Source organism: Apteryx rowi, unplaced genomic scaffold, assembly GCF_003343035.1.
Source record: "Apteryx rowi isolate R43461 unplaced genomic scaffold, aptRow1 scaffold_284, whole genome shotgun sequence".
Lineage (NCBI taxonomy): Eukaryota > Metazoa > Chordata > Aves > Apterygiformes > Apterygidae > Apteryx > Apteryx rowi.
In genome coordinates this window covers 404,293-430,143 of record NW_020449241.1, presented here as the reverse complement: position 1 = coordinate 430,143, position 25,851 = coordinate 404,293, and the positions used below count along the sequence as shown (strand labels likewise).

The 25,851-nt window shown below is 36.9% G+C and overlaps 2 protein-coding genes across 6 annotated transcripts in view; one reads left to right on the top strand and one right to left on the bottom strand.

Annotated features, from left to right (window-relative positions):
- Positions 1-249: 249 nt before the first annotated feature.
- Positions 250-20,282, bottom strand: MYSM1 (Myb like, SWIRM and MPN domains 1). Of its 5 annotated transcripts, none has more exons than XM_026069010.1 (20): positions 20,175-20,282; positions 18,551-18,626; positions 18,225-18,295; positions 16,638-16,715; positions 16,475-16,501; positions 15,872-15,950; positions 14,988-15,086; positions 13,509-14,275; positions 12,142-12,272; positions 10,827-10,984; positions 9,788-9,865; positions 8,077-8,165; positions 7,695-7,749; positions 7,556-7,606; positions 6,780-6,854; positions 6,300-6,488; positions 5,838-5,970; positions 3,796-3,901; positions 3,606-3,663; positions 250-2,557 (listed from the first exon to the last, which is right to left on the bottom strand). In XM_026069010.1, exons 1-20 carry the CDS (start codon positions 20,246-20,248, stop codon positions 2,393-2,395), a joined length of 2,559 nt encoding a protein of 852 aa, XP_025924795.1. In that variant the 5' UTR covers positions 20,249-20,282; the 3' UTR covers positions 250-2,392. The 5 variants fall into 5 exon arrangements, with proteins under 5 accessions (XP_025924795.1, XP_025924796.1, XP_025924798.1 ...); XM_026069011.1 differs by having other exon boundaries at positions 3,606-3,660; XM_026069013.1 differs by having other exon boundaries at positions 10,827-10,930.
- A 56-nt stretch (positions 20,283-20,338) lies between these two features.
- The window catches only part of FGGY (FGGY carbohydrate kinase domain containing), a 343,412-nt gene continuing 337,899 nt past the window's right edge, over positions 20,339-25,851 (top strand). Inside the window, exon 1 of the transcript XR_003254042.1 lies at positions 20,339-20,392. The gene's annotated coding sequence lies outside the window, so the exon portion shown is untranslated. The remainder of the gene's footprint in view (positions 20,393-25,851) is intronic.

Here is a 25,851-nt window from a genome sequence, read left to right as displayed (position 1 = left end):
TATGGTAGCAGTTAGATTCCCCTCACCCCCACCGCTAATAAAACCTACCTCCGCTTAGAAATTTTGTTAACAGGTAGCCTTAAATACAAGGATCACTCTTGGGAAATTTGGAGTCTTCAAGTGCATATCAAAGGCTCAACACCGCACAATGGCCTCTTCTCAAGAGACATTAATTGCTTCAAAAGCACGTTTTACTCAAAACTTCTCTTACCTAACATGACTGTGTTAAATCCAATTAATACAACTGGATTACTTTCACTCACTTTAATTATTAACATAAGCAGCCAGCACATTATTACCACTACTTTGGTGATACTGACATCCATTCTTAAATGGCTGGAAATATAACATATCTGGACAAAAAACATTTTATCTACTTCATATTGCTGTTACATTTGAGGTTCAAATTTCTCTTTCTACAAATCAGAACTAATTACAACTTTTAGTACATATATTTATACTGTGTGATTTTTTTCTATAATCTATGCAAAACCACAGCAGAATAACTTACACTGCAGGACACTCCAAAACTAACTAGGGAAGGAAAGCTTTGTCAGCAAGAGGGTAGTCTAAACTAGAAACACAGAAAGCCATGCAATATTTTTAAGTCAGGAAATTCCAGAGATGACATTTTAGAATATATGCAGACTAAGTCAACATGCCTTATATATACACTGGTGCACCAAGTTTGTAAATTATACATAGTAGTGGAGTCTAAAGCTATATACCAGCAGATATGGACAGGAAARAGAACAGAAACCATTTCCTAGTACTAAATCCATAGCTCTCGATYTGTATTAGGAGAATCGCCATGTATGAAGTGCTCACATCTTTATATGATCAGGTTCTGCACCTTCCRCCTAGAAATAAGAGATGACTAACAATTTATGAAAGCATGATAAAAAAAAGTAATTCCAACTTCCTGCAAGAAGCTCCCTCATTAGGATGCAACTTTACAATATTAAAGCTTCTCAAACTCTGTTTATCTCTACACAAATGAAGAGATGAAGTTAAAAATGTAGACATGTAAAATCTTAAAATTCCATTTATGTTACATAGAACCAGGTACATATACATATATATTTTAAATAACAATCAAGTCAACTGTCACCACTCTAGGTATAAACTCAAGTTCTTGCTTGCTTCTTGTTTTCAAATATATGTTAAGACCTATTTGAAATACTTTGCTGAAGATAATTGTGTATATAATAAGTGTATGCAAGTCAAGTTTTATCATGATTTATAAAGCAAAATTTAAAGCATATTTTTCTATAAAAATTCACAGTGATATAGCTCATGAGATATTTGCAAGTTGCAATCAAGAAAATCTCAATCAGGGTCAATCCTGTTTACGACTAATTTATCTGAATACATACTTGTATGAAATTATAACTGAAGAACTGATACAAAATAATATATTCTCTTGTTAAATTGCACATTGTAGAGAGAAGGTCTGAATATAAAAGCATATACTCCAAACTTTTTTAGACAAATACTTTTCTGCTTGCTGCAAAATGGCACTTAGTCTGCCATATGACATCAAATCAAGAGCTCTTGTTTCCACAGGAAACAGTRGCAATTAGAAGCTACAAATCACAATGACGTGACAGAACAAGGTATCTCCCTGTAGAATGGAAGATCAGAAACAACACAACCTGTAATAAACAGGAGTTATCATTTCCACTGGAAACAAGGACAACTAGAAATGAGAAGTCATGAAAGACCACCAGCCTTTCCCCCAAGTATGTAGAAAGATGGCTAAGAACATGCCCAAAAGGTACTTATCCACAGGGATCAAAGAAAAGCAAATCAGCAAAAACAAATGTATTAAACCAAAGAAGAAAATTTCAAATTAGGTATCAGGAAAGTTTAAAACCAATGAAATACAAAACCCGCATTTCAGTAAAGTGGTAAGTTTCTCTTTAGTGAATTCATTCAAACTTATAATCCCTAAAGCATTAAAGAACACATTAATTCTTCTTATGTACATATATCTGGTATTGATCTAGTCAGATGTGTACCCGTAGATAGAAAATAGGAGAAAATTCCCAAACTGAAGGACTTGAGGGAGGACAAACTCTCATTCAGGATGGAAACTGTGTTCTTTACAGTTTGTCCTTCTTCCCAAATGGTAAACTGTTGGTCAGTCAAGACCTTAACTCTGATACTCCCATTTTTACAGAATGTTAAAGTTTCTCATGTAGTCAGAAGACACATGAGGAATTTTTTAAACACATCTTCAGACCATAACAATACAAATACACTAGATGCTGTAACTGTTATTTTTAACAAGGACAATAATTCTGAAAGAGTTGACATAATGGGAGGAGAGGGGAGGAAATATGAAACAATTCAAAATTTCATAGTCTTTTTGTTATTGTTGTTAAAGCCATCACACTGGCAATTYATTCGAACATTCATTCTCATTTTCTTCAGCATTACTCTTTCTCTCACTTTGGTAGGTGGAAAGGAACAAGTTTTCTATTTGTGTCAAGAACTCTTCAGCAATGAAGCAGTTTGTTACCTTGCCCAAAGTCTTCCTCATGCATTCCAAAAGCTAGTTAAAAGAAAAGGAAAATTAAAAAACAAAAACACACACACACTCATTTTTTCCTAAGGTCGTTCTTTGTCCTTCCAGCTAGTAAATACTTAAAAGGGAATTTTTTAAATTAATCTTATAGAAAATGTTCAACTGAACAATTTAAAGTTTGGAAAGAAACAGTCAAACAGAAATACATTGGAAGTCTTTCTACTGTGGGCTGTTTGAGCCTTTTTTTTTGGCGTTATCCTTTTGGTAAAAAGTCACGTACAAATATAGCGGCAACRCATCATAACCAGTCGTACAAAGAGGGACAACCCTTGCTGATCTTTCTTTGCCAACTGTTAGTGCTCAATAATTGGCTACGTAGCACAGGATTAGTCACTTCTACAGAGGAAGCATGTTATTCTRTAGATTAAGTTCCTTAAAACGAATTACACAACAGCTAAATTCAAAAGAGTATTCTACCACCTCAGTATAAGATTTAGGCTGTTTATCAGCAAAGTCACATTGGGAGGAAAAAATTAGATGTGGATAACTATTGTGTATGTCTTTTCTGTTTAAGTCTTTCGCTTTGAGCAGATTTTGTCTTGTTTATGCAATTAACGTTACAGCTTTAGTTATTGAGAACTTCATAGCAAAGACTACACAGACTAGAAAGCTAAAATTCTCACTTATGYATGACAGACATGGCACAGCACTACTTTATTGATAGAACAAAGATTAGGAAGTCTAAATCTTCTTTCAACATGCATGCAGTTCTCCCTGATGTTAAAAGCAGACAACATGCTGAGAAGACACACTATTAGTTTCCCATTCTTTCTTCTCCAAACTCAGGTTAAAACTTAGTATCTGCCCTTAACTGTTGTCCCCAACTCTCTCAAGTGAACCATCCTTATTTTCACTGTGTTCATAAGTAAATAAGCCACATCATAAAAGTCATTTATGGTGGTTAGTCTGTATCTGTGATTTGTAAAGCTGTAAATTCTGGTGATTCCTGATATATCAGACTAATATTTTAAGAAAATATTTAAAGTTTAAAAAGCTAAAATTAAGAGAGACTTACTTTCTGCAAACAAGTCAAGTCAGAATCCCGATGAAAAATTTTATCCATGGGGACACTACTGTTGAAAGTAAAATAAGAAAAACAGCATTGATGAAAGCAGACATAAGTCTTCACTGAAAAGTTGATAATAAGTATGCAAAGCTTCTAAACTGGCTATCTTAAAGTAAGCATATTACAAGCAGACACACACCTATGAGAGAATCTGTATTTTTCAATTATCCATCTTGTTTTTTCAAATATTAATTCCCACTGAGGTTCTTCCAACATCTGCTGTACTTCAAACTTGTAGGGCAGGCCTGTAATCAGTTGAACATGATTATTCAGTGTTTCTATTACATCTGACATTCCTTCTTAATTGTGGTACAATCCCCTCCTTCTTGGTAACTGTTCACAATTTATTACTGACTAACTACAGGAACTTGCAGACCTGTTAATTGCCAATATTAAGCAGGTAAAAGCAAAAGCATGAGGTATTTTGGACTCCAAATTTAATGATGGTAGCAGTAGGGAGCAAACCTCTTCTTTCTCCCCCCAGAATAACTCCTACCATGGAGACRCACACAAAAAAAATCTGCAACATAATAGAAAAATGGCAAAGCTAATTGAGTTTTTATAATTCTGTACCACTTRCACCTTTTCCAGTCTCTAAGATCTATGTGGCTAGTTATTGAGAAGAAAAAAAAAATGTTTCTTTTTTCATGTGTGAACTAGCTGGCAAAGCAGCTGATTAGTGTTTTAAACTTCAGAAGAATCACGTTGCTAACGGACGAAATTCAGCTGGTTTATTGAGAGTATGCGAGGAAAAAACAAACAAAAAAAGACCACAGAAGTGGTCTAAGGGAATGCCAGAAGCTACTGGTAGAGCACAAATCAGTTACTGAACAGCCGGGACAGAAAAGGGTGGTACATTTCCCTAAGTCATTAAAGAGCCTTTCCGAGATCATACGTATGTAATGAGATGAATCACACGCTTTCAAACTAAATCTTAAAGTAAATGAAAAGAAAGCAGTAAATACAATCTGCTAGTTRAACACATCTCAGTTGCGAAAAAAAATGTTTAACYGGTGTAGAATGGGTTTTGAAGAATAAGAAAATTCATCTACAGAAATTTGTTTCATAYGAAACATTAATTTTTGTTCATTTGCGCAGAACTCTACTGCCACAGTATAAATTAACTTCACAGACACTGCAGAATTAACCACCACCTTCATAAACCCTCACAAGAAGGTTTATGAAAAACTTTGACAAATATAGGCAGTAATTATTTTTTAAAAACTGATCTATGAACAATCCACACAGACTTGAAAAGTGACCCACTGGTAAATAATCCATAAAAGAGATCTTTGGTTATTCCTAGTGGAGATACCATTTTGGAAAAAATTGATTTCAGGAGAAGGACAGGAATAGCAGGATTTATATGGGAGGAGGGGGGAGGAGAGAAAAGAGCCAGAGAACATAACCATATATTGTTATCCTGTGAATTTGTCTCAAATTAATGTCAGGCAATGAGCAGAACACTTCATTAATGCTTAAAAACCCATACATTTTGTATGATGTGTTCTTAAGATATTCAATAAAAGAAAAAACAACACTCTGTTTTCATGAAATGTTAGTGACATTTTATATCAACAATTTATTCTCTTAGGTTGGGATTCATGCCTGCATTTCTAAGACATGCTTGATAATTCATCTTTCATATCTGCATTTTCCTGGACAGCTGGTAAGTTTGATCCTTTGGCCATTTGAATGCTAARTTACTCAAATAAGGATTTCTGGCTGCTATTCTTTCATCCACCTCCGAGCTACTACAGTGGCCAAGTCTTTGCTATTACACTTCTCTCTCCTCTGTCAGAGTCTCTGTTCAGAAAGCAGCAAAGTTTAAGTAATAATGTGAAACAGTTTCTCGGTTATTCGATGTATTTTGTATGTAAGCAGTAATGATGACCCTTCCCTCAACCCCTTTATCCACTTCACAGATTGTGGGGAAAACTATCATGTCACTGTGCTAACTCAGAAGAATAATCCTGTATCTATACTTGTATATTCTTGCCATGACAGCACGGGCCACTTGCAGGATTACTGCTCAAGTGAAATTCCTGGTTTTGTATACCAAGTCCTCCACACACACACTCCTATTTCTCAAATCACAGTTCAAGTGCAGGCAACATTTTTCTCCTTAACGCCYAAAAGGAAAAGAAGAATGAAAACAATGAATCAAAGATTGGTACTTACGGTAAGAACCATCGGAACTGATCTCATCACTGATTACTAGACAAGTAATCTGAGAATAYGGAAGAGGATTATTTCGGTTATAAGGACTTATAATCATTCCAATGAACATGGCACCACCCCTGGAGAAATAACTCTAAAAACAACAAAAACACAAGAAAAACCTTGATATTTTATGAATGCATTTTTTTTTCCACAACAGCATTTTGAAAATAAAAAAACGAATAGGTATGTCATAAAACACTCAAAATGTGGGAAACTTATTCACATTTGAGCGAGTTATTGTTTATCATTGCTCAGCTACCACTAAATTAGTATTACTGTGCTCTGTAGAGCTACAAATCAATTTATGAGCAAACTGATTTTAATATATATTAATGCAATAATGTGCATTAACAGTGTAAACACTAGCAAGACTTTTTGGCTTTGGAGTTATTGTTTTTAAATGTACAGACAAGTAAGTACCTGATATTTAGCTTGAGTGTCAATATCTCTTATTGAGGGGTTGGGATCAAAGGCTGGGTGGGAATGATACCATCCGATAACACTATATCCTCTGGCAGCCAATGTTTCTGAGGCCTGCGTTTGAGATACCGGATCCATCTCACACTGCAGTCCTGTACTGAGACTATTGCATGGTTCTGCTGCACAAACCTGTTAAAAAAAGTCTCCAGATTGACTGAGGCTTCTTGCATTTATCTGTTAAAATTCTTTAAATGAATTTTATTTATGATTCATATACCAGATCTTCCTCATGAAAGAACTGAGGGCCCAAAACTTGAAGGTAAGCATAATTCTAAAATTTCAAGATTACAGTAATTAATTTCAGCTTTAATATACTTGAAGTAGTTGCTCCTTAGGAAATAACATTTACATCTATTCAAATTTTATATAAGAAGTTTTAACATATTATTTTAGAGAAAATGTAAAAAGATAAACACTTACTTCAACAATTCTATCATCTTCAGAGTACCTTCCACCTAGCAACCCTATTACTTCTGCCATAGACACATGAGAGTGCTGAAATTATATTAAACAATTGTTAAAGATCAAATTGAACGATTTCTCCTAATTTTGATTTGCAGATGATAAAATACATTGGCTTCACAATTCCATTTCAGTTACTTCTCAATGACATTTAGAAGGAAAACTTAGGACAGATTAAGATTCTGAAGTACCTTATGTTTCGATTTAAAATGAACATAAAATATTACTTTCTGCATGTGTGCGTGTGTGTGTGTTCCCACACATATGTATGTATAGTRCATTTGTGTAACACTTCTATATACAAAATAATATTAGCTTCAGAAACTGAAGCCTGTGAAATGCTGTGAAACAACTGAACATTTTGGTACAACCTGTTCTATATTAAAAAAATGTTTTGTAAACACAAAATCAATTTCTGGACTAGCAGGAAATGAACCCTGAAGATTTCAAAATGACAATGCATATTAGAGTGTAGTTTCAAGTAATTACATTAAACTATGACCTTGAGGGTAATACACACTATCACTCTTGTCAGTATACAACCATGTACCACCTAGAAAAACTAACACAATGTAAAAAAGCATTTTAAGCTATTTGGGTTTTATTTAATAATAGATTCTAGGTCTGAATGGAAAGAAGTCAACTTAAACACTGTATTTCTCAGTTTCTAACATTGCACATAAAAAAGCACATATATATCATAACTTTTTAAAAAGATAAAACTTAATACTCACCAAATCCATTATTAGAAGTGCTTCTGAAGACACTTTAACCTGAAAAGGTTCCTGAAATGATAAACAAAATAATTAGTATAAGAGAAGTAGTATAAGCAAATAAATAATTGTTCTTGATTATTCACTCATAGGTACATACCTGTTTTTCTTCAGTGAATAAACAGCATGGTATCAGCTGAAAGGGATCAAAGGAACTATAAAATGAAAGAAAATTTCTCTAAAGATGTAGGACAGTTAGAAAACTTTTCAAGTTTCAAGATTCCCACTGCCTCCTTGACATCGGAGGAAAAACCTTATCTTTTCTTTACTGGATCTTCTCATCCCACAMTAGGATAACTTCCACCAAATACAGGAACATTGCTACCCACACTCATGAAYTTCAATAGGAAGCATTTGAAATGCCTACACACAACTTATGACCAGACGTAATACATTAAGGTTTTGCAGTGTTCCAGTCCAACCCTATGCAAACTGTTTTATTTCCAAAAGATCTATTTTTGAACATGATGTACATCAAGTACCTTTTTATTTGTCTTGAAACTTTAGAAGATTTTGCAGGTTTAAGTTTCTCTTCCTCTCTTCTTCTTGCTAATTCTTCAGCAGACAGGTGCTAAAGGAAAAGAAAAAATCGTCTCAAGTGCACTTTCAATAGCAATTCCAAGTCTTGCCCAGAATAACTTCCTGACATCAACATCCTCTCGATACGTTATCAATTTTTTGTTACTGAACTATTCACGATACAGGGAAATAGCCAGAGCAGAATCAAGCAGTATGAAAATAACAACAATCAGAGATCCAGTCTGCAAGAAGACTGATGACAGAATTCTTACATTTCCCCAAGTCAACCACATTCAATAAAAATCACAGCCCATATCTCAAACCATGCATAAATGCAAGTGTTATAACTAAGAAAGGAGAAAATCTTCCATTATCATTTGTGGCCAGAATTTTTCATAACATCTCTTTGGGAATTAATATTCTCAGACTTTTTTGAATCCACAARTAGTTATTCCGCAGAGAATACCAGAAGCATTAACAACACGTACTCAGAAATTAGGTCTATCACTATAAAGTCAGGAATCTAATYGTCACAGATAATTACTACTGAGGGTTGTAAATATAAGTGAATTTTCCACATAGGAGAAATAAGATGTTTATAGTTCTTTGCTTTGTCTTTAATTTGAAATTGTAGGAATGGGCATGCTCATGTGAATATTTTGTTGTCAGGTCTTCTATAAAATATTTAAACTTGTAAGAATTCTTACAAGAGCTTAATAMACTACATTAGGAACCATCTGCATTACAAGCATAAAGGAACCTTACAGGACTGAAAAAAAATTTAAGTCTTATTCTCCTATTTCCTAATGTTAGCTTTAGTAAGGCTAAAGTAAACTGATGAAAAGATCATACTCAAGACTCAATCTGAATACTAGGCCAATTCCTTTTGCACTAAAGAACACCTGAGTCACAAGTTTGGCACTTTTTTTATTAATCATACATATGTATGTACCTATAAAGGCTGCTCTGTTTTAAAGCTACAGATCTAGAGTAAAAGGAACAGGTTAAATGACACAATTGAATCAAATGTTTTGTTTTATTATAACAACGGTAGAAAGTCATCTAATTTGACTTTCAGATATCCACTAAAAAAGAAACAGGTAATTTTTTTTTCTTTTCAAAAAAGAAAGATGAACCAATCTTTCTGCCAGATTCATGATAAATCTGAATTAAATAAAACTGAATTTTGTGCTAAAGGCACAAATGCTAAGGCCAATTTTAAAGGTACAACTAAAAGAAATCAGTGGGGGAATTCATTGCATTTTTTCCTGACCCTTCATGGCTTGATATTTTAACCTTAATGTTGCATTAAACCATCCCCACCCCATATAAAGGCTTTATCTAACATGAAATGAAAACAAGTTTTCTGTAACTGAAAACAAAGAGTCATAAAATCTTCTATACGACAACACAAAGAGCTTTACAGACATAAAACAGTGTAGGGCCATATGTGCTCATGACATGAACACCTTTGTAAAGACAAAGTACAGTTTTTTCTTTGTCAGGAGCATAACGATGTAACAGATGCTACATTATTTTCAAATTATTGCTTCCACAAAGAGAGGTTAAGCACCTATTATACAACCATTTTCCTAAAATACTTGATGCAACACCACCTGCTAGCAATTAGCAAGAATTAGTTCTGTAAGCAGAGTTTAAAAAACAGAAGGGTACCTCAAATGTCTGTCCTTCCAAATCCTTAGCATCACACCAGTTTCCCCAAGGGTCTCGCACTCGTCGTCTTCTTGTACGCTGCAACAAGCAAATAAACATGAGTCAAGGATCATACTCCTGAAACACTAAATTCACTTAATTTAATCAGCCATAAGRAAAACATCCAAAAGGTTACTTTCACGTGGATATTACTAACTATGATGTATTTTCGAAAAGGAAACATCCCTGGAGTTCTGTAGAATTAAGTAGTTCACAATCTGTCACAAAATATCACCAGTAAAATTACATTATTTTTTTTTTTTTTTTTTTTTTAAGGCTATAAAACATAAATCCCGGATGATGCTCCATGGATCATCAACATTGACAGCAACAGTGCRCTATTAACCAGCTGTGAATTACAGTGTAGACAACATAGAAATCTATAAACTAGTATGTTTACATCTAGTGTATGCTACAGTTCTTTATACATAAAATTTTTATATGTAAAATTCTTTCTTCACAGTACGATTAATTTAGTTTTCTTTCATTAACTAATTTTATGAAGTATCTAAAAAACCTACATTAAATGTAAATATAAAAATTAATCAGGCAAGCCTTGGTAATTTATGTAGTAATAAATGACCTACTACCGGGCTTAATTGTGCGCATAAAGCTCTAAGCTACATCAGATATCCAGTATATTTAATGATTAAAATGCAAGCAACTTAATGACATACTGCCAATGCACTCCACTGTTTTCTGGCTAAATCAGGCTAATAAATTATGAAGAGGTGGGAGGAAGGGGTTGGGGCTCCAAAAAAGACTGAAACACTATCTTAGCTGAGCACCTGAATATAAATCAACCACGCAAGGTAACACAAATTAGGACAGATGCACCTGTCAGATAGCAAAACCAGCACTTAGGCTGACACTTGAATTACAAAGCATTCTGAGGAAACRGCAAACTGAATGACAAAAAAATTCTTCAGATGTCCTGGCTTGACAGCAGAAAACTGAAAAGACCATCTCCGCGGTGAATGTTTTTTGCCCCTAAACGTACCATTGACTGCAAACGCTGAGCAAGCTGGTAGGCTTCCACCGTGTCTTTGCCTTCCCTGGACCGCGCTTTATCAGCCGGCTGCGGTCTGTTATAGACAGCCTGTTCTGCGGGACACAGAGAAGATGTACACGGGTACTTAAGTATGAAGCCACTTATTTCTGGTACAGAGCCAAGAATGACAAAAATAAACAGTAAAGAAAAATGCCATAAAGAACCCCCAAATCCCTCCACCCTCCCCATTAAAAGGCACCTCTTGATGGTTATACCACTGACTGACTATATTGTCCTCTCATCACCATAGCATTTTTAAAACGGAAAAACTTCCTTCTTTCTTGTTAATTCATTTTTAAAAGTCTCTATTTCAGATAATATGTACTGCGGGACATTTCTCCTTTCCAAGGCGACTATCACTCAGCGCTGGACCAAAATCAATCCATTACAGAGATTCTAAAATGAATGATAATGATACTAACTTATAGGTATATATTTTAACATATCACCTAAGTTTAACATTTGAATCTTGTAAGAAAAAGAGCCTGAGGAAGCAGATATTGTTTTATTTCATAAATGCTTAAAATTGAGTCTGGGAAAACAGGGAAAAGAGACAATAACTTTAATTCTGGCTTCTCTAAGGGAACCAGAATTTCAGATACAGCAGGTATCAGGAAAACAAACAAAAACCCAGGACACGCAGAACACCGCATAATGAAGAACAGCACTTGGTGTCTAGGGTCACACAAATACAGGGGGAAAAATTTTTTTAAAAGTCTTTTTTATTAAATTAGAAGCCCATAATCCTATAAGCAGGTTACAAACTCCTCTAGATTCCCAAATGCCATAATAGATCCAATCTGCTCAGAAGGTCCTTCTTAGTAAGGATTAATGTGAATTCTCCTGTGCGAGCAGTACACTAACATTAAGAAGTCCTTCATCATTAGTATCAAAATGGCTAAAGCCATACAGGTTGGGGACGTGACTGTACTAAATATAATGCAAACACACAGAGATTCTCTTCTAAAGCGCTTAAATGAAATAACAATTACTATTTAAGCGATCAGGAGTAAAAGAACAGAAAAGTTAGAAGATTATCCAAACAGAGGTTTAGTTCTGATTAAGTGCAGTCATTCACGCTACACTGAGAAGTGAACTTAAGACTTTTTTTTTTTAAAAAGACAACTACCAACCCTCATGTTTATCCTTCAGGTAAAATTATTCATTTTAACAAAAAAGCTGACAACCAATAATAGATGTTCTCAGCATGTACTCTTTAGAATTTAGAGTTCTGAATTGATTCCAATTAAAATATTGTTCTTACCACAGCCAAAGTTAATTGCTCCTATTAATTCCAAGTACGTGTGTATCCGTCCAATACAGTTAACGTCACCGCAGTTCTTAAGGCCTGGACGTACTGAAGTCTTATTCAGRTATTTGGGTTTACATCTCTCCCTAAAATAAAGCATAGCACATTTTCAAACAGTAACACAAACCAGGGGAGAAAGTAAGGGTGGGGGAAATTGTGCGACTTAAGCTAAGGTAAAGATGAGCCATTGAAGTGTTTTTTTCCCCCGATGCACAGAATATGAACCACTATACAGAGCAATCATAGCAAAAATATAAATTTCACAAAACATGTACAATTTATTATGGGGTTCTGCACATATATTCACATTTATGCAGAGTGAAACAGATATATTCAGTGCATTAAAACAATTTCCTGAAAATGACTGGTGGCAGGAAGCAATGAATTACTCAAGAGTACTAAACTCTGATAAGCTATTCAAATTAATTTAATGCAGGCATTCTTATGCAACCATAGGCATCACTGGTATAATAAATGAGCCTTTTTTCATTTTCTATACACTTATTACATGCTTTTAAGCTGATACCGAATTGTTTCAGTTCAACATTTCTTCCCTGCTACRGGATTTTAGTTTCCCTACAACTAGTATAAGCTGCACAAGACAACTGAATGAGTTAAATGCAGTAATTCTTCTCTCTCCCTCCCTCTCATACTGCCCCCCCAACCACCCAACAAGCACACAAAACAAACTATACCAGAACAAACTGTGTAGATATTTAGGCTGCGACCACAGATCATTAAGGTTCCTTAAACTGATTCCTAGCAGGTAGAATAGAAAATATTAGAATGTACAAGCACTGTTCCAAATCAAAAATCAATTTGAAGTATTTTTTGGTCAACGTTGTATTTTCTAGTATAGACTATACTTTCTAGCTGCCTCTCTGTAAAGGCACTCTTTCACAGACAAAAATGGACACACATAACAGTATTACAGACATCACTATGGACTTAATACCAGATATTTTGATGAACTATTTATTAAAGCCATACATTCATTCTTATACATTTTGGATGACAAAAAATTGGAAGAAAACATCCCTAGCAAAATGGTAGCAGTTTGTTCTGACATAGCACATTCATATCTATAATGCTTCAAGGTATTTTAATTGCTTGGCTTCCAAAATGCATAAAGAAAACTGGGAAGAGAAGAAAAACWTTCCTAGTCTGTGCTGTTCATCTGCAATCTTCAGAATGTTACCATAAAATTACTTTTACTGTTTTTGTAGGCAAGCTGTTGGTACTACATAGTGTTTTAGCTACAACAAAGCAGTGCACAAATCATCTTAATCACTTATCATGTAAGTGAAATTAATGCATCTTACCACTGATCCAAAATATAATTTCTGATTTTCAGGTAACGCTCTGGTGTTTTGGCCTGGCGTCCTTCAAAAAATTCAGGAATAGCTTGCTTTTCTTCATCCAGAATGATACTTCTATCAATCTCCACTTCTTGATCAGGTGGCTTAAGATCTTCTGCCTCTTCTTGATGCTCTTCATCTGCTTGGCAGGGAGAAGGGAAAAGCAATCCATTTTCAGCCAAGTCCCTCTGTTCCTCCTTGAGCTCCTGATTAGTTACCTGCCTAGTAGCATGAGATGTTACTATTCTGCTTTGTTCAGCTTTCTCAATAAAATTATTATATTGCTGATAATCTACATTCATAGATCTATCACCGTTCATGTGCTGAGAACATGTTGCTGCAACATCTGGAAATACTAATGCTTCCACGGTGTCTTGCACAGTATGTTGAGGAACTTCTTTAGGTAAAGAAATTGTAGAACTGTGTCCAACAGATGAAAAAACACATTCCCTTCCTCTCATTTCTTGAACTGGACTTTGGGAAAGAACAGGTAAGTCAGATTTTCCAGCTTCCTGCAGGAACGTAGGAGAAAGTAGTTCATCCACGTCATCAGTTATGTCTACTTCTTCATCATCTGACAATTTTTCAATTTTCACTGCATTCAGATTGGGGTCTGCACGGCCTCTCAAGTTTCCAGGTGACCATGCTTCTACCCTAATTCCATCTTCAACGGAAAGACTGCTGCTACCACATCGACTTTGCTCTTCTTTTTCAGAATCATCATTTTTTGCCTTAGGAAAGTATAACATAATTTTAGAAGGGAAAAGCAAAATAACCCCCCACACCTACCCTCCAAATAGTCAGAACTATTTTACGTAAACAACAGACATGAGAGGAGGTATCCGACAGGCTGACAAAAGGTAATGTATAATATCTTCTCAAAAAAATCAAGAGAACCATTCTCAAGTGTTTCTTCCTCATGTTTATTTTACTTCACAAAACACTAAAATTGCAATGGACTTTTACACAGCATTATAGGTATACTTTTAGCGCAAGTGTAAAATGCCATGTATTTCAGTTCAACAAAAATTTGCTCTTTATTATTAATAAGAAACAGACAGTAGTAATTTCTTTTTAAAATCCCTAGCAGTTTCAAACAGGGCCAAAAATGGAACTATACTGCACAGCTGAAATGTCTCTACAGCAGAAGACAAGTATTTTCAGCCTGATAACCCATGGTATAAGAGAATCCAGTTATACTATACACATTATTTATTTATCCCAGGAATAAAAATACCGAAATCATTCTAGAAATTTTAAATCGGGTCTGATTTCATACCTAAATCTGCAGATAAGCATATTTCACTTCTTTTCTGAATATGAGAATAAAGAGTGTAGGTAGTTCAATGACAGTACCCTGGTAAAGACGTGTCTACAAACTACAGGTACAACAGCATACTTGTCAAGCAGCCTTTTTGCTAACTGGAAAGATGCTGTGTTTACCTTGTTCTTAAAGTATTGCCTCGCATAGCTCTTTACTTGTAGAACAGTTCGACTTCCAATCAACTTGGCAATTTTTGTCCACCGGCGCCCAAATTTCACCTAGTGTAACAGAACACATTTAAGTTATCTAAACTCTGACATTCTAGGCATTGCATTTTATCTGAGAAAAGTGTTTACATACTCATTAGTCATTACAAACAAAAAATAATACTGCTAAACCCATGGTAAAGAATCTTGCTAGTCATATTCTACCAAGAAAGAAATTACATCAGACAGTAAGAGTTATTGTTATTGTTCTTAAATAGAGGCTCTTTAACTGATTCAGACATGCTGTGAACTGGGCTGCTCACTACTCCAAGGAATCCCAGTGAAATCAATTGTTTGCAGGACTGGGCAGCATATATCTCATATAGTGGGCAGGACAGGCAGCACATACTTCATGTGCCCAAAAAAGCCTGAAGCCCTATTATTATATGGTTGTACAGTGCCAAGTATAAAGTCTCCAAAGAATTTACGACAGTAAAGGATTTCACTTTAATAGCCTGCTTTAAGCAGGCTCTACAGTTGACATTTTTAACTACAGCATTATGATTGTACCATGAGAATTCATAAAACTGGAAGCCTGATATATTTTGTGGTCTCAAATTGTAATGAGTCCCACAAACAGGATCTGGCACACAAATGAAGCCATTTTGGGGGATTCATCTGCATAAATCTGATTTATCATTACACTCTTTGTAGATGGCAAATATTTTTAATGCATTACAGGTACAAAAAACAGAAGCAGCTATATGTAGTATGCTTATTTTTACAAATGATTATCTTTTTATTTAAAATGAACTAATGATTTATATTCAGAATATTATACACTTAAATAAACTTACCAGTCCTTGTTCAAACAGTTCTTTTTCTTGTGATGTCCACTTCAATGAGTAGCTAGCTGATTTTGTAGGCGAACGCGCCCTGGGAAGAGAAGGAAACAGAAGTTAGCAGTTTCTTAAAAACTCTATTTTCTCAGATCACAGAAACCAAAGGTGACATCTAGGATGATGACTACTACCCAYCTTCTGCAAAACTTGGGATACTGTCTTAAACATGAATATGGCTGATAAATAGAATACCTAGAATCATGCCAGTTTCTCCATCGCAAAGGTAGATTYGAGGCAACACAACATTTATTAGTAACTAATCACGCAGAAATTCATAGAATGAGCAAGGAAACATAAAAGTTCAGGCAAGAAAGCCAACTATAATTAGCAATTTTTTTGATGTGGACAACCATGCTACAAAAATGAAATTAGTTTACTACAGGCTACTTATCAAGCAAAACAATGTTTTTTTCATGTTGAAAGGTCCTTTACRTTATTTTGTACAACCAAACAAAAGAACTAGAGAACTATAACCTACTTTTTTCTAAGTCTCCTGTAAGTTAACATAAATCAGAAACCGCACTTAAAAACGCAACTCAATTATTAAAGTGTACGTACATGACTTTTCCAGTTTTCTTATGTGGACTGCAAATATAAAACAAAATGAAAATAAAAATTAATAATCATGATGCTGTTGTATATCAAAGCAACCAACCTTATTTTGGAAGGACTTTTCATTTCCTCTAATCTCATTGTTCATTTTTTACAGAATAGATCTTACCTTCTCACAGATCTTTTTTCCGCTTCCTTTTGATTGAGCCATATTTTTTCAGAAAGTGCCTTATTAGATAGATAATATCTGAAATCTTTATTAAGTTCTTGAAGCATCAAAAATATTTGTACAGGTGAGAATTCTAATAATCACGTAAATTAACTGAGATAGACACTATTTCACACACTGCTGCTAGTTTAACCCAAAGTGATATTTGACTTCTGAACCCACATGCTCACTTTACTTTCAGCAAGCTAGTTATTCTGTCTCCACAACAGCATTTTTCTTTTTTGACTTAGAAACTATACTAAAATAATTTTCATCATATTGTTACATTACTCATTTTTCAATTTAACCCTCAATAATTCATTCTACTAGGAAAACTACAAYTGCTTCATTTTCTTGTTTCTCTATGTATTACTACTCTCACTYGCAAAAAGAACAGAAAAATAAAATTAGTCTATGATCAGTAATACCATCACCTAACTAGTCTGCTGAGGTTAATTTATGTCAGCAATGCTACTAAAGGTAAGACTACTTAAATCAACACTGCTGAAAAAAAGCTGCTCCTTCCTTTCCTCTTCCCTTCTGCTCATCTCATCCTGTGTGCTGGCGGAAGTACGTATATAGCCAGACTGAATCAGGCAGTAAACTAGTCCAGCTGAAGCACAGTGCAGCAAAAAAACCTAGTTATTTTTAGCCAGATCAGCTCTTTGATCAGGTTCGCTATGGAGCTACGCAAATGGCTGCATCAGCATCAGTGCTGGAGGTGGCACAGAAGCAGCAGCTAGAGCGGGGATGAATATTGCTATTTTTGGTGCCAGTTCCAGCTACAACACGTCAAGCTTTGCCTTCTTCATTCCCCAGAAATAATCTTAAAAATCATCCATGAATTTTAGAACAGTTTAGAACTGTTTTTGTCAAGAGAGAGAGATACTGTGAAATTTAAGTGCAAGAAAAAAAGATAAAGAGAAGAGCTTGATCTTTATTCCTAATAATAGTTGTAGTAATTGAAATAGTARTATTTGTAAATGTAGTTGCAATAGTATCACACAATACAATATAGAATAAAACGTTCTCGATATAAAATATTCTAAGATTTTAAATTAACTTTATTGTTTGAAGACTGACATGCACTTTAAAACCTTTAAGCAAACCTCACAACTTCTGTATGATTAATTCAGATTAGACAACCAAGATGGAGAAAAAGTACAAAGGAGCACTCATGCTGCCTACATCAGGCATCAAAACTCAGTAGTTTAACCTGCCCCTTCCCCTCAGAATTCCTCCACCTCTTAATGTCTCTTTCTCTCTCCATYGACTGCCTAAGAAGATTTGGCTTCCCCTGCCTAAATTATGTATCTGTGACTACACCTGGTTGCTGCCAACGCACCACAAAGAAGATAAAGACTTATCAGGGTCAGAGGAAGCTGCAGTTAGCTAGATGATTTAATTCAGGTGTTCTCCCTGACATCTGCAAACTACCTACAAGACACCAAAGCTTCAGTCACATTCACAAGTACAAGAGTTACCTACTTCCTTTTTAAACAGAAAGGTGTCYGTTGTCTTAATACGAGCAAACCAACAAAAGGATACTCTTCTTCTAGCAACATTTTCTCGATAACAGCCCTGTTTTCTTCACTAATGCTGCTGTCCAATGTCCATGGCTGCAAACAATACAAATATTTTTCAATATTTCACTTCTGCCATGATTTTATATGAGCATCAAGAATTAATGTATAATAGCTCCTAAAAGTAAGCAATAGATACTTATTTTAAAGCAAAGGCAATAACAGCCTGAGTCGTCTGTAGAAAAGCACAATTAATAATCTAAAAGAGCATGCGTGTGGAGGGAAGAGAAGGGAGAGAGCAGAGATTATGAGCATCTTTCTAGAAGAACCATTCATTTAAAAATTACTTACAAGATTGTTATCRTTTCTCCAAGATGAATCAAGGTAGTGATCCTGCAGCAAGCTTGAAGCTGAGTTTTCATAATCTCTAAAGAAAAGATTCCAATGTTCAAAACAATACAAACATATTAAAAGAAACTGGATGCTTTGTCAGAATTAAAATAAATATGGAGCTAAATAACGTTACTGTTAACAGAAGCAAYGACAGACTCTAAAAATTAAAGTAGTATATTGCAGATTATTATGTAATGTTACTCTTTCATAATATTCCATGAGACACAGCATAAAATACCACCAGTAAGTGATCTTTATTAGGACTCTTGGTAGCAACACCTCACTTATCTCACTGCAGACTGTATCAGATACCAGTAAAACCCTGAATGGTAAAAATCCTCATTCAGGAAGAATGAAAGCAGGAGGCRAGAGTGGAGGAAACCATCTCATTGTAAAGACATTGTAAAACATGAACAAATGAAAGATGCAAGAATTTCATGGAYAATTAGAGMGCTACAGTTTTAATCTTAAAACTGCCAATGACTTGTACTACCTCCACTTAACATCTCTGCATTTTCCCCTCTGTAAGATCAGAAGACCCCCTYACAGAGAAAGGACCGTTACCTCCAGATGAAGGCTGATACTTACACAGGGCTTCACATGGGATTATTAATGTTCTTACTGACTTCATCCAGATTATGCTTGATATCTTTTCAGTAAATAACTACTTATTAMTTTTAGAAATCCAGCACTGATTAATGTCATTGATCAACTTTCCTCTCTCTTAATGCAGCATAAAAACTCTTTAGTACTTCACATAATTACCTGTTTTCAAGATCTTTGCTTCTAGAACATTCAGCCTTTTCTAAAGAGTAGTTAGCGCTACATCTCTTGCAATGCTACTAAAAATAATTTAACTACTATTTTGAACTGCTTTGTCCCACCAGTTCAAATGTCTCTTTRCAGGTAAGTATTAAATCCCTGTCTACAACAAGAAATCAATAAGAATTCCTGCTTCTTTTGGAGCATATTAAAAAATGGGTGTGATCAATAGTGCACCTTGCTCAGTGTTTCGTCTCCAGGAGCAGCAAGAGGAGGTGCTACTGCAGGAGAACATGCAAGTCGGACTATTTTCCCCACTCCGTTCCCCCCCCCCTTCTCCCAGCATCCGTAATCGCTAGATTAAGGACATCAGCRCATTGCTACCCATTCGCTTCAGTACCTCCTGAGGGATCTACTATCCATGAATCTGTCAAATCATTTTTTGTGAAGCTGCCTGGGACTGTCTGCTACCACAGCTTCTGTTGGTTTTATGGTCTGGATGTTTGCTGTTAGGGGACACGGCACTACTTCTTTTTTTTTTTTTTTGGGGGGGGGGGGGGGGGGGGAGAGTGTCCATAAGAGTCTCCTCGAAGTCTGACCAAGCCGGGCCCCAGCCCACCTCACCTCAACGATTCCGCAGACCTCAGTCCTGTCCCGTTCCCCCTCCCCCGGCCCCGAGGAACCGCTCTCTCCCCTCGCCAGGCTTCGGCCCCGCCGCCTGCTCCTCCCGGAGGGGCCCGGCCCGCAGCGACGTCCCCCCCTCCGCCGTGCTCCCCTCAGGGCGGACCCGGCCGCGCGGCGAGGAGCGGCCCTCACTCACCCGGGCGCCGCCTCGCCGGGCGCGGCCGCCGGGTCCCCCTCGATGTCCACCTCCGGCTCCTCCGCGGCCGCCATGACGCCGCTCCCACCAGCTCTCGCGAGAAGTGGCGGCGGCGCCCGCGCGGCTGGGCATGCGCGGGGCGCGGCGCATGCGCAGCCGGCCTGGCCGACGCTGCGCCCTGAGGAGACGCGGGGCGGAGGCGGAGACATGGCGCTGGGGTAGGCGGGGCGCGCAGGAGCGGGGAGGGGGCAGCCGAGGGCAAGCGGGGGTGGCGGGCGGTTTCCAGGGGAAAAMGGCGGGGAAACGAGGTGGATCTCGGGCAGCGGGGGGCTGAGGGGGAGCCGGCAGCGCGAGGGGAGAGGGAGCCCGCCAGGCCCGGGCGCCTCGCGCGCCTCCCGCCTTCGCCGCTCTCCTCAGCGAGCCCCCTCGCGCCGGYAGCCGTTGGCGGCCGTTGGCTTTCGGCAGTGTGAGAGCGGCCGGGGATAAAAGCGGTTCCCTCGGAAGTGTTTCCTATGCGCTGACCCGAGAGGGAACTTTATTTCGACGTCCGTTTTGTCAGCGTCGGTATCGGGTTCCAAGCACACCAGTAGTGTCTGCTCATTCATGTGGMGGGTGCCAGCGGCAGGGCCTCGTACAATTAATTTTAAAGCGCTGTAACATGGCTATAAAATCATAGTTTTCTTTCTGTGCGCTTTTGGACCGGTGTTTGATTTCACAAGAATCATTTTGCCCTTCATGGTATTTGAGTATCCGACTGTATGAAGGGAAAAGCGAAGAGCTGTGGGGTTCGATTAATATTATGAAGAATATGAYGGCTGAGAGGCTTCCCTCAACTTAAGAAAGTGTTTCTGTTTTGAAAGATTACAATGCAAATACTTTGTTTTGAACCAATAAACTGTGTTTTTCAACCTTTTTATTCTGAACATTTCATCTATGTGCTGGAATTGATTTGAAAGTGAAATTAATAAACAGCAAATACAACAAGTTTTTTTCATTATTCCTACTGAAGATAGAATGAAAATTAATTTTTTTAGTCCTAGGATATGTAAATGCCATGTGATAGTGTRTAATACAGAGATGTCTGAAAAGGGCCTGCCCGATTTTGAATGTCAGTGTAGCAGATTATTRTGAGTCCTGAAGTCTGCGTAATTGAGTTAGCACAGTTGTGGACCCGTGCCACTCGGCTGGTTGGTTTATACTGAACCTCATGGTAGGATTTACTAGGGTGGGGGGTCTAGTAAATGTGCGAGTGGATGGCTTCTGATCGCCAGCTAGCCCAGAGAGTGATACTGTAATCAGCATAAACCAAGCTAATATTTCATTAACATCAAGAGACAGTGCTGTTCAGCTGTTTACTACCATGCTTCTCCACTTTGTTCAGTTATAACTGTGGGATGAGTTGGATCGGCTCACCCATCCAACCTCGAGCTGTAGTGCCAAAACAAAGGGAGTGGGCATGCGTGACTGGATTGCAAGGGAGGGCATGATCAATCCCTTTTGGCACCCTGCAATTAGGTCTGAAACTAACTGCAGTGCTATCAGCTCCGACATTTCTGTGTTCTGTACCCTTGTGGATACAGATAAGTGCTTATTTGTAATAGATGGCTTTGTACAAATGTGATTTTAACAAACTGTTTAACTAAGCTATCCATACAGGCTACTATTCACAGAAATATGAACAGTGAATTTCTATCACATTTTTTAAAAGTCTTGATTATACTAGAGGAGGTCATGYACAGTGTGTTTAAGACTGGTGCTTCAAATAGGTTCCAAGTATGAGATTTGTGAGAAWAGCAAGAAGGAATCAATACTTAGAATAACAGCATTTTTAAGGTCCTTTTTTCCTTGGCCACCTTTGATTACTAACTTAATTCTGCCAGTCCTAACTCTATGATACCGGACAGCAGCATTATCCAAATTACATTAAATAATAATTTTAAAAAGTGATTTTGCATTTAAACATATTTGGGGGTCTTTGCTTTATATTTTCATTTTGTTATTAACATTTTCTTTTTCAAAAGTGTTACAATTTGAGCCTGATTTTCTGTTTTGTTAATCTCTGCTACTTGCAGTGGAGTCTTTTTGAGACTATTAGCAGCTTGTAAATTTGCTTTTTCTCCTTGTGACCAGTTTACAAGGGAATTTACAGCATTCAAATGACCAGCCTTGCAAGCGCAATGCAATGGAGTATCCTTGCTGCTGTCTAAGGCATTAATGGCTGCCCCTTGGCTCAGTAATAGATTTATCAAGTCACTGTGTCCATATTCCGCTGCAATATGTAGTGCAGTCTTTCTCCAAATATTTCTGTCATCAATATTTTTATTTTTCCCTGATGTCAGAAGGATTTTTACAATCTCTGCATTTCCTTTGATGGTTGCATAGTGCATTGGAGTACATCCATCCATGTCCTTAACTCCAGATCTGCCTTTTTTGGCTAACAGAACTTTAACGATACTGAGATGTCCTCTCATAGCTGCAGTGTGCAGGGGAGTCTTTTTCTCTCTGTCTTGTGCRTTGGGGTCAGCATTAGCATTCAGAAGCAGCTCCACCATTGTGTTATCTCCCCTTTCAGAAGCGAGATGTAAAGGTGATTTTGACTGCTTATCCTTAACATTAACATTGGCTTTGTGGTGCAGCAGCTGTTGAGCAACATCAGCGTTACCTCTTTGACTTGCAATATGCAGGGGAGTAACTAACTCTTTAGTGACAGCATTAATTTTGGCCCCAGCATTAACTAAAATGCTTACTAACGCTCCTTTRTTATGAAGGGCAGCAACATGGAGCGGGGTTTCACCTACCTGRTTCGTAACGTTAGCTTCCATCCCTTTGCATAGAAGCAGATTTGTGATAGAAGCGGCCCCAGCTTGAACTGCCAAGTGCAAAGCTGTGTCTGAAGCAAGAGTCTTTATTCTGAAGTTAGCACCCTTTTCAATTAGAACCTCTGCAGATTCAGCTTTGCCTGTTTCACATGCCATGAGTAAAGGAGTATACTGCATTTCATTGTAGGCGTTTATATCTGTGCCTCTGTCAACTAAAGCTGCTACAATACTATGCAGATTTTTCTGTACAGCTTTAAAAAGAGCTGACTCCATTATGTTAGATGACAAATCTTTACAGTATTCTAGCAGTATTTTGAGGATGAATGGGTGGTCACTGTTGAAGGCTCTTTCAGTCATTTTGGAATCAACACTGGCTCCGGCTTCTAGCAGTACTTTTGCAGTATTTTCAAACCCCTGAGAAATAGCATAACTGAGAGCTGTCTGTCCTCTTTCATCCTTTCCATCAACAGAGGCGCCATTCTTTAAAAGCATTTTTGCCAGACTGCTCTCATCTTTAAGAGCAGCCATGTGCAAAAAGTTGTGCTGGTTCCTGTAGCTTCTTGCCTCTTCTCTCAGGAGCGTCTTCAATATGTGACTATGGTTATTCTGTGCAGCCAAATGAAGYGGTGTCTTGCCTTCTTTGTCCAAACTGTACGTATAAGCACCACATCGGAGAAGCACTTTCACTGCATCATCGTGACCTTTCTCAGCAGCCCTGTGCAGTGGTGTTCTTCCTTTCTTATCCTTCACATCTTGCTTAATACCTTTGCTAATCAAATATTCCATTATTGTTAGATGTCCATTAGCAGCTGCAACATGCAGGAGTGTTTCACTTGCAGAGTTTAGTGCATTAATATCATTATCTTTCAACGTTTTCTCTAACTCAGAAAGGTAGCCTTTAGCAGCTGCATCAAAGATGCTAATATCAGAATGGTCTTTTTTAGGTTTTGCTGCTGTTGAAAGTTCAGTTTCTTTTCCTTTCTTCTTAATAGACCAGTCTTGCTTTTTTCTTCTAGGACRCACTCTTTTTTCTTGGTGCCGTTCACTGCTGTTTTCAAACCAAGTCTTATCTTTTTCAAGTAAATACCCTACCAATTGTCTTCTAGCATCTCCAATACTTTCGTTTATTTCGCTGACATATTTTCTCATCTTGTTATAAAGTTTTGGCTCCACTTGTTTTAAACATGGATAAAAAAAGAGCCTGCAGGCTCGTTCACCGTGATAAATTAGTATATCCAAAACTCGAGAGTTCTTTTCTTTTCGTGTCCTGTAGAAAGTCATGACTATCTTTTTTTCTGGTGTAAAAATGCCATTGTCTATCAGCCAGTTCAGAAGATTGTCTGGGTTGTTTATGCCTTCTACTAGCTCTTCTTTTTTAGTTCTTAGGACTTCAATTGCATATGGATTTGTAAACAGACTGGTGGAATGCATGATCATGTTGATCCTGAAAATGTGAACTGAGCTATTACTTGATGTTTGAAGTTAAATATGAAATAGGAAAGTGGGATCACATCATTTCACAAAATCTTTCTTACAGAACTATGAACCAGCAACCATTGTAGTTCAGTAATAATCTTTAAAGAATGAGAAAGAAATCAGAACTGCCTCACCTTTAGTTTTCTAGTCTTGTTAGAAGTCCTTTTTCTTCTTTGATCTTCCTTAGCAACAAGTGAAGTTTAATAACAAAACAAAACTCTGTAATATGGACAGATRTTCCACTCAATAGACTTCTTACAGATTTTTAGGAAAATTAGGGAGAAAAAATATGCTTTTGTGAAGCTAATATTGAGTAGAAGATACTGGTTTGTCGAGTTCCTCTGGGCCAAGCTGTTTTTCRTTGGTGCCTATATGACCAGTCTATTAAATATCACAAAAGAAAATTGACAGCATAGTTACTGTTGCTATGATTGCATACTTTGTACAATCTTAAATACAAGAGTACACATTGCCAGCTGCGTAGGTGAAAGCACTATAATAACAAAGCTCTAGATAAAAATAAACTGTAAAGCAACTGATGATAAAAAGTGATCCAGAATGTCTAATATGGGTTATAACTTCAATCTATGAAGTATATTTAACTTTAAGTCTATTTAGCTTGTCATTCCTGCTGTAACCTACAGCCTGTCTGAAACTTAATTCCTCCACGTAAGGTGAATCAAGGTGTAATTCAGTATGCAATATTTAAAGTATAAATAAACAAAGCTTCAAATCTTGAATATGTATAAGCTTCTGTATGAGTGTAGAACCTTTGAATTTAGCTATTATTAATTCCTTTAACYTACTGGTGTTAAAATTCCATATGGAGAGAAGCAAATACAATAATCATCTAAATACTTGAAATCCAGTTGAGAGGTAAGTTGACATGACAGAATCCTATAAAAGGCTAGTGACAGAGCTAGAAGTAAAATGAGCTGAAAGCCTGATTTTATTTAAGCAAATGGGAAAATTTGCCATCTGTCTGTTTGTTCAATGCTCTTTCTATTGGGTCCTGCTGCCTTTGAGTGTATTTTCTTGAGTACTATGTACAATGTAACTGATAAGATTTTTAATTTTTTTTTGTTCTGTTGACTTTACTTTTATAAGTGAGATTGAAAAGCTATTCTTTTTGAAGAATGATTTATTGAAGAAATAGTCAGGAAAGGCAAGACTTTTAATATATGTTTTGAAAGCCAGCCAGTTACCCAGTCAGTAAATTTGGCAGCCAGTTTCAGAGCCCAATTCGTCTAAAATGCAAAAAAGGGCACTGCACCAAGAATAGCAAAACCTTTCTCATTTAGTTAATCATTGTTAACACATAACATGGAAAGCTATGGTTTATTGCAAGGAGTCAGGAGGTCTGAATTGTGTCCCCAAATCTG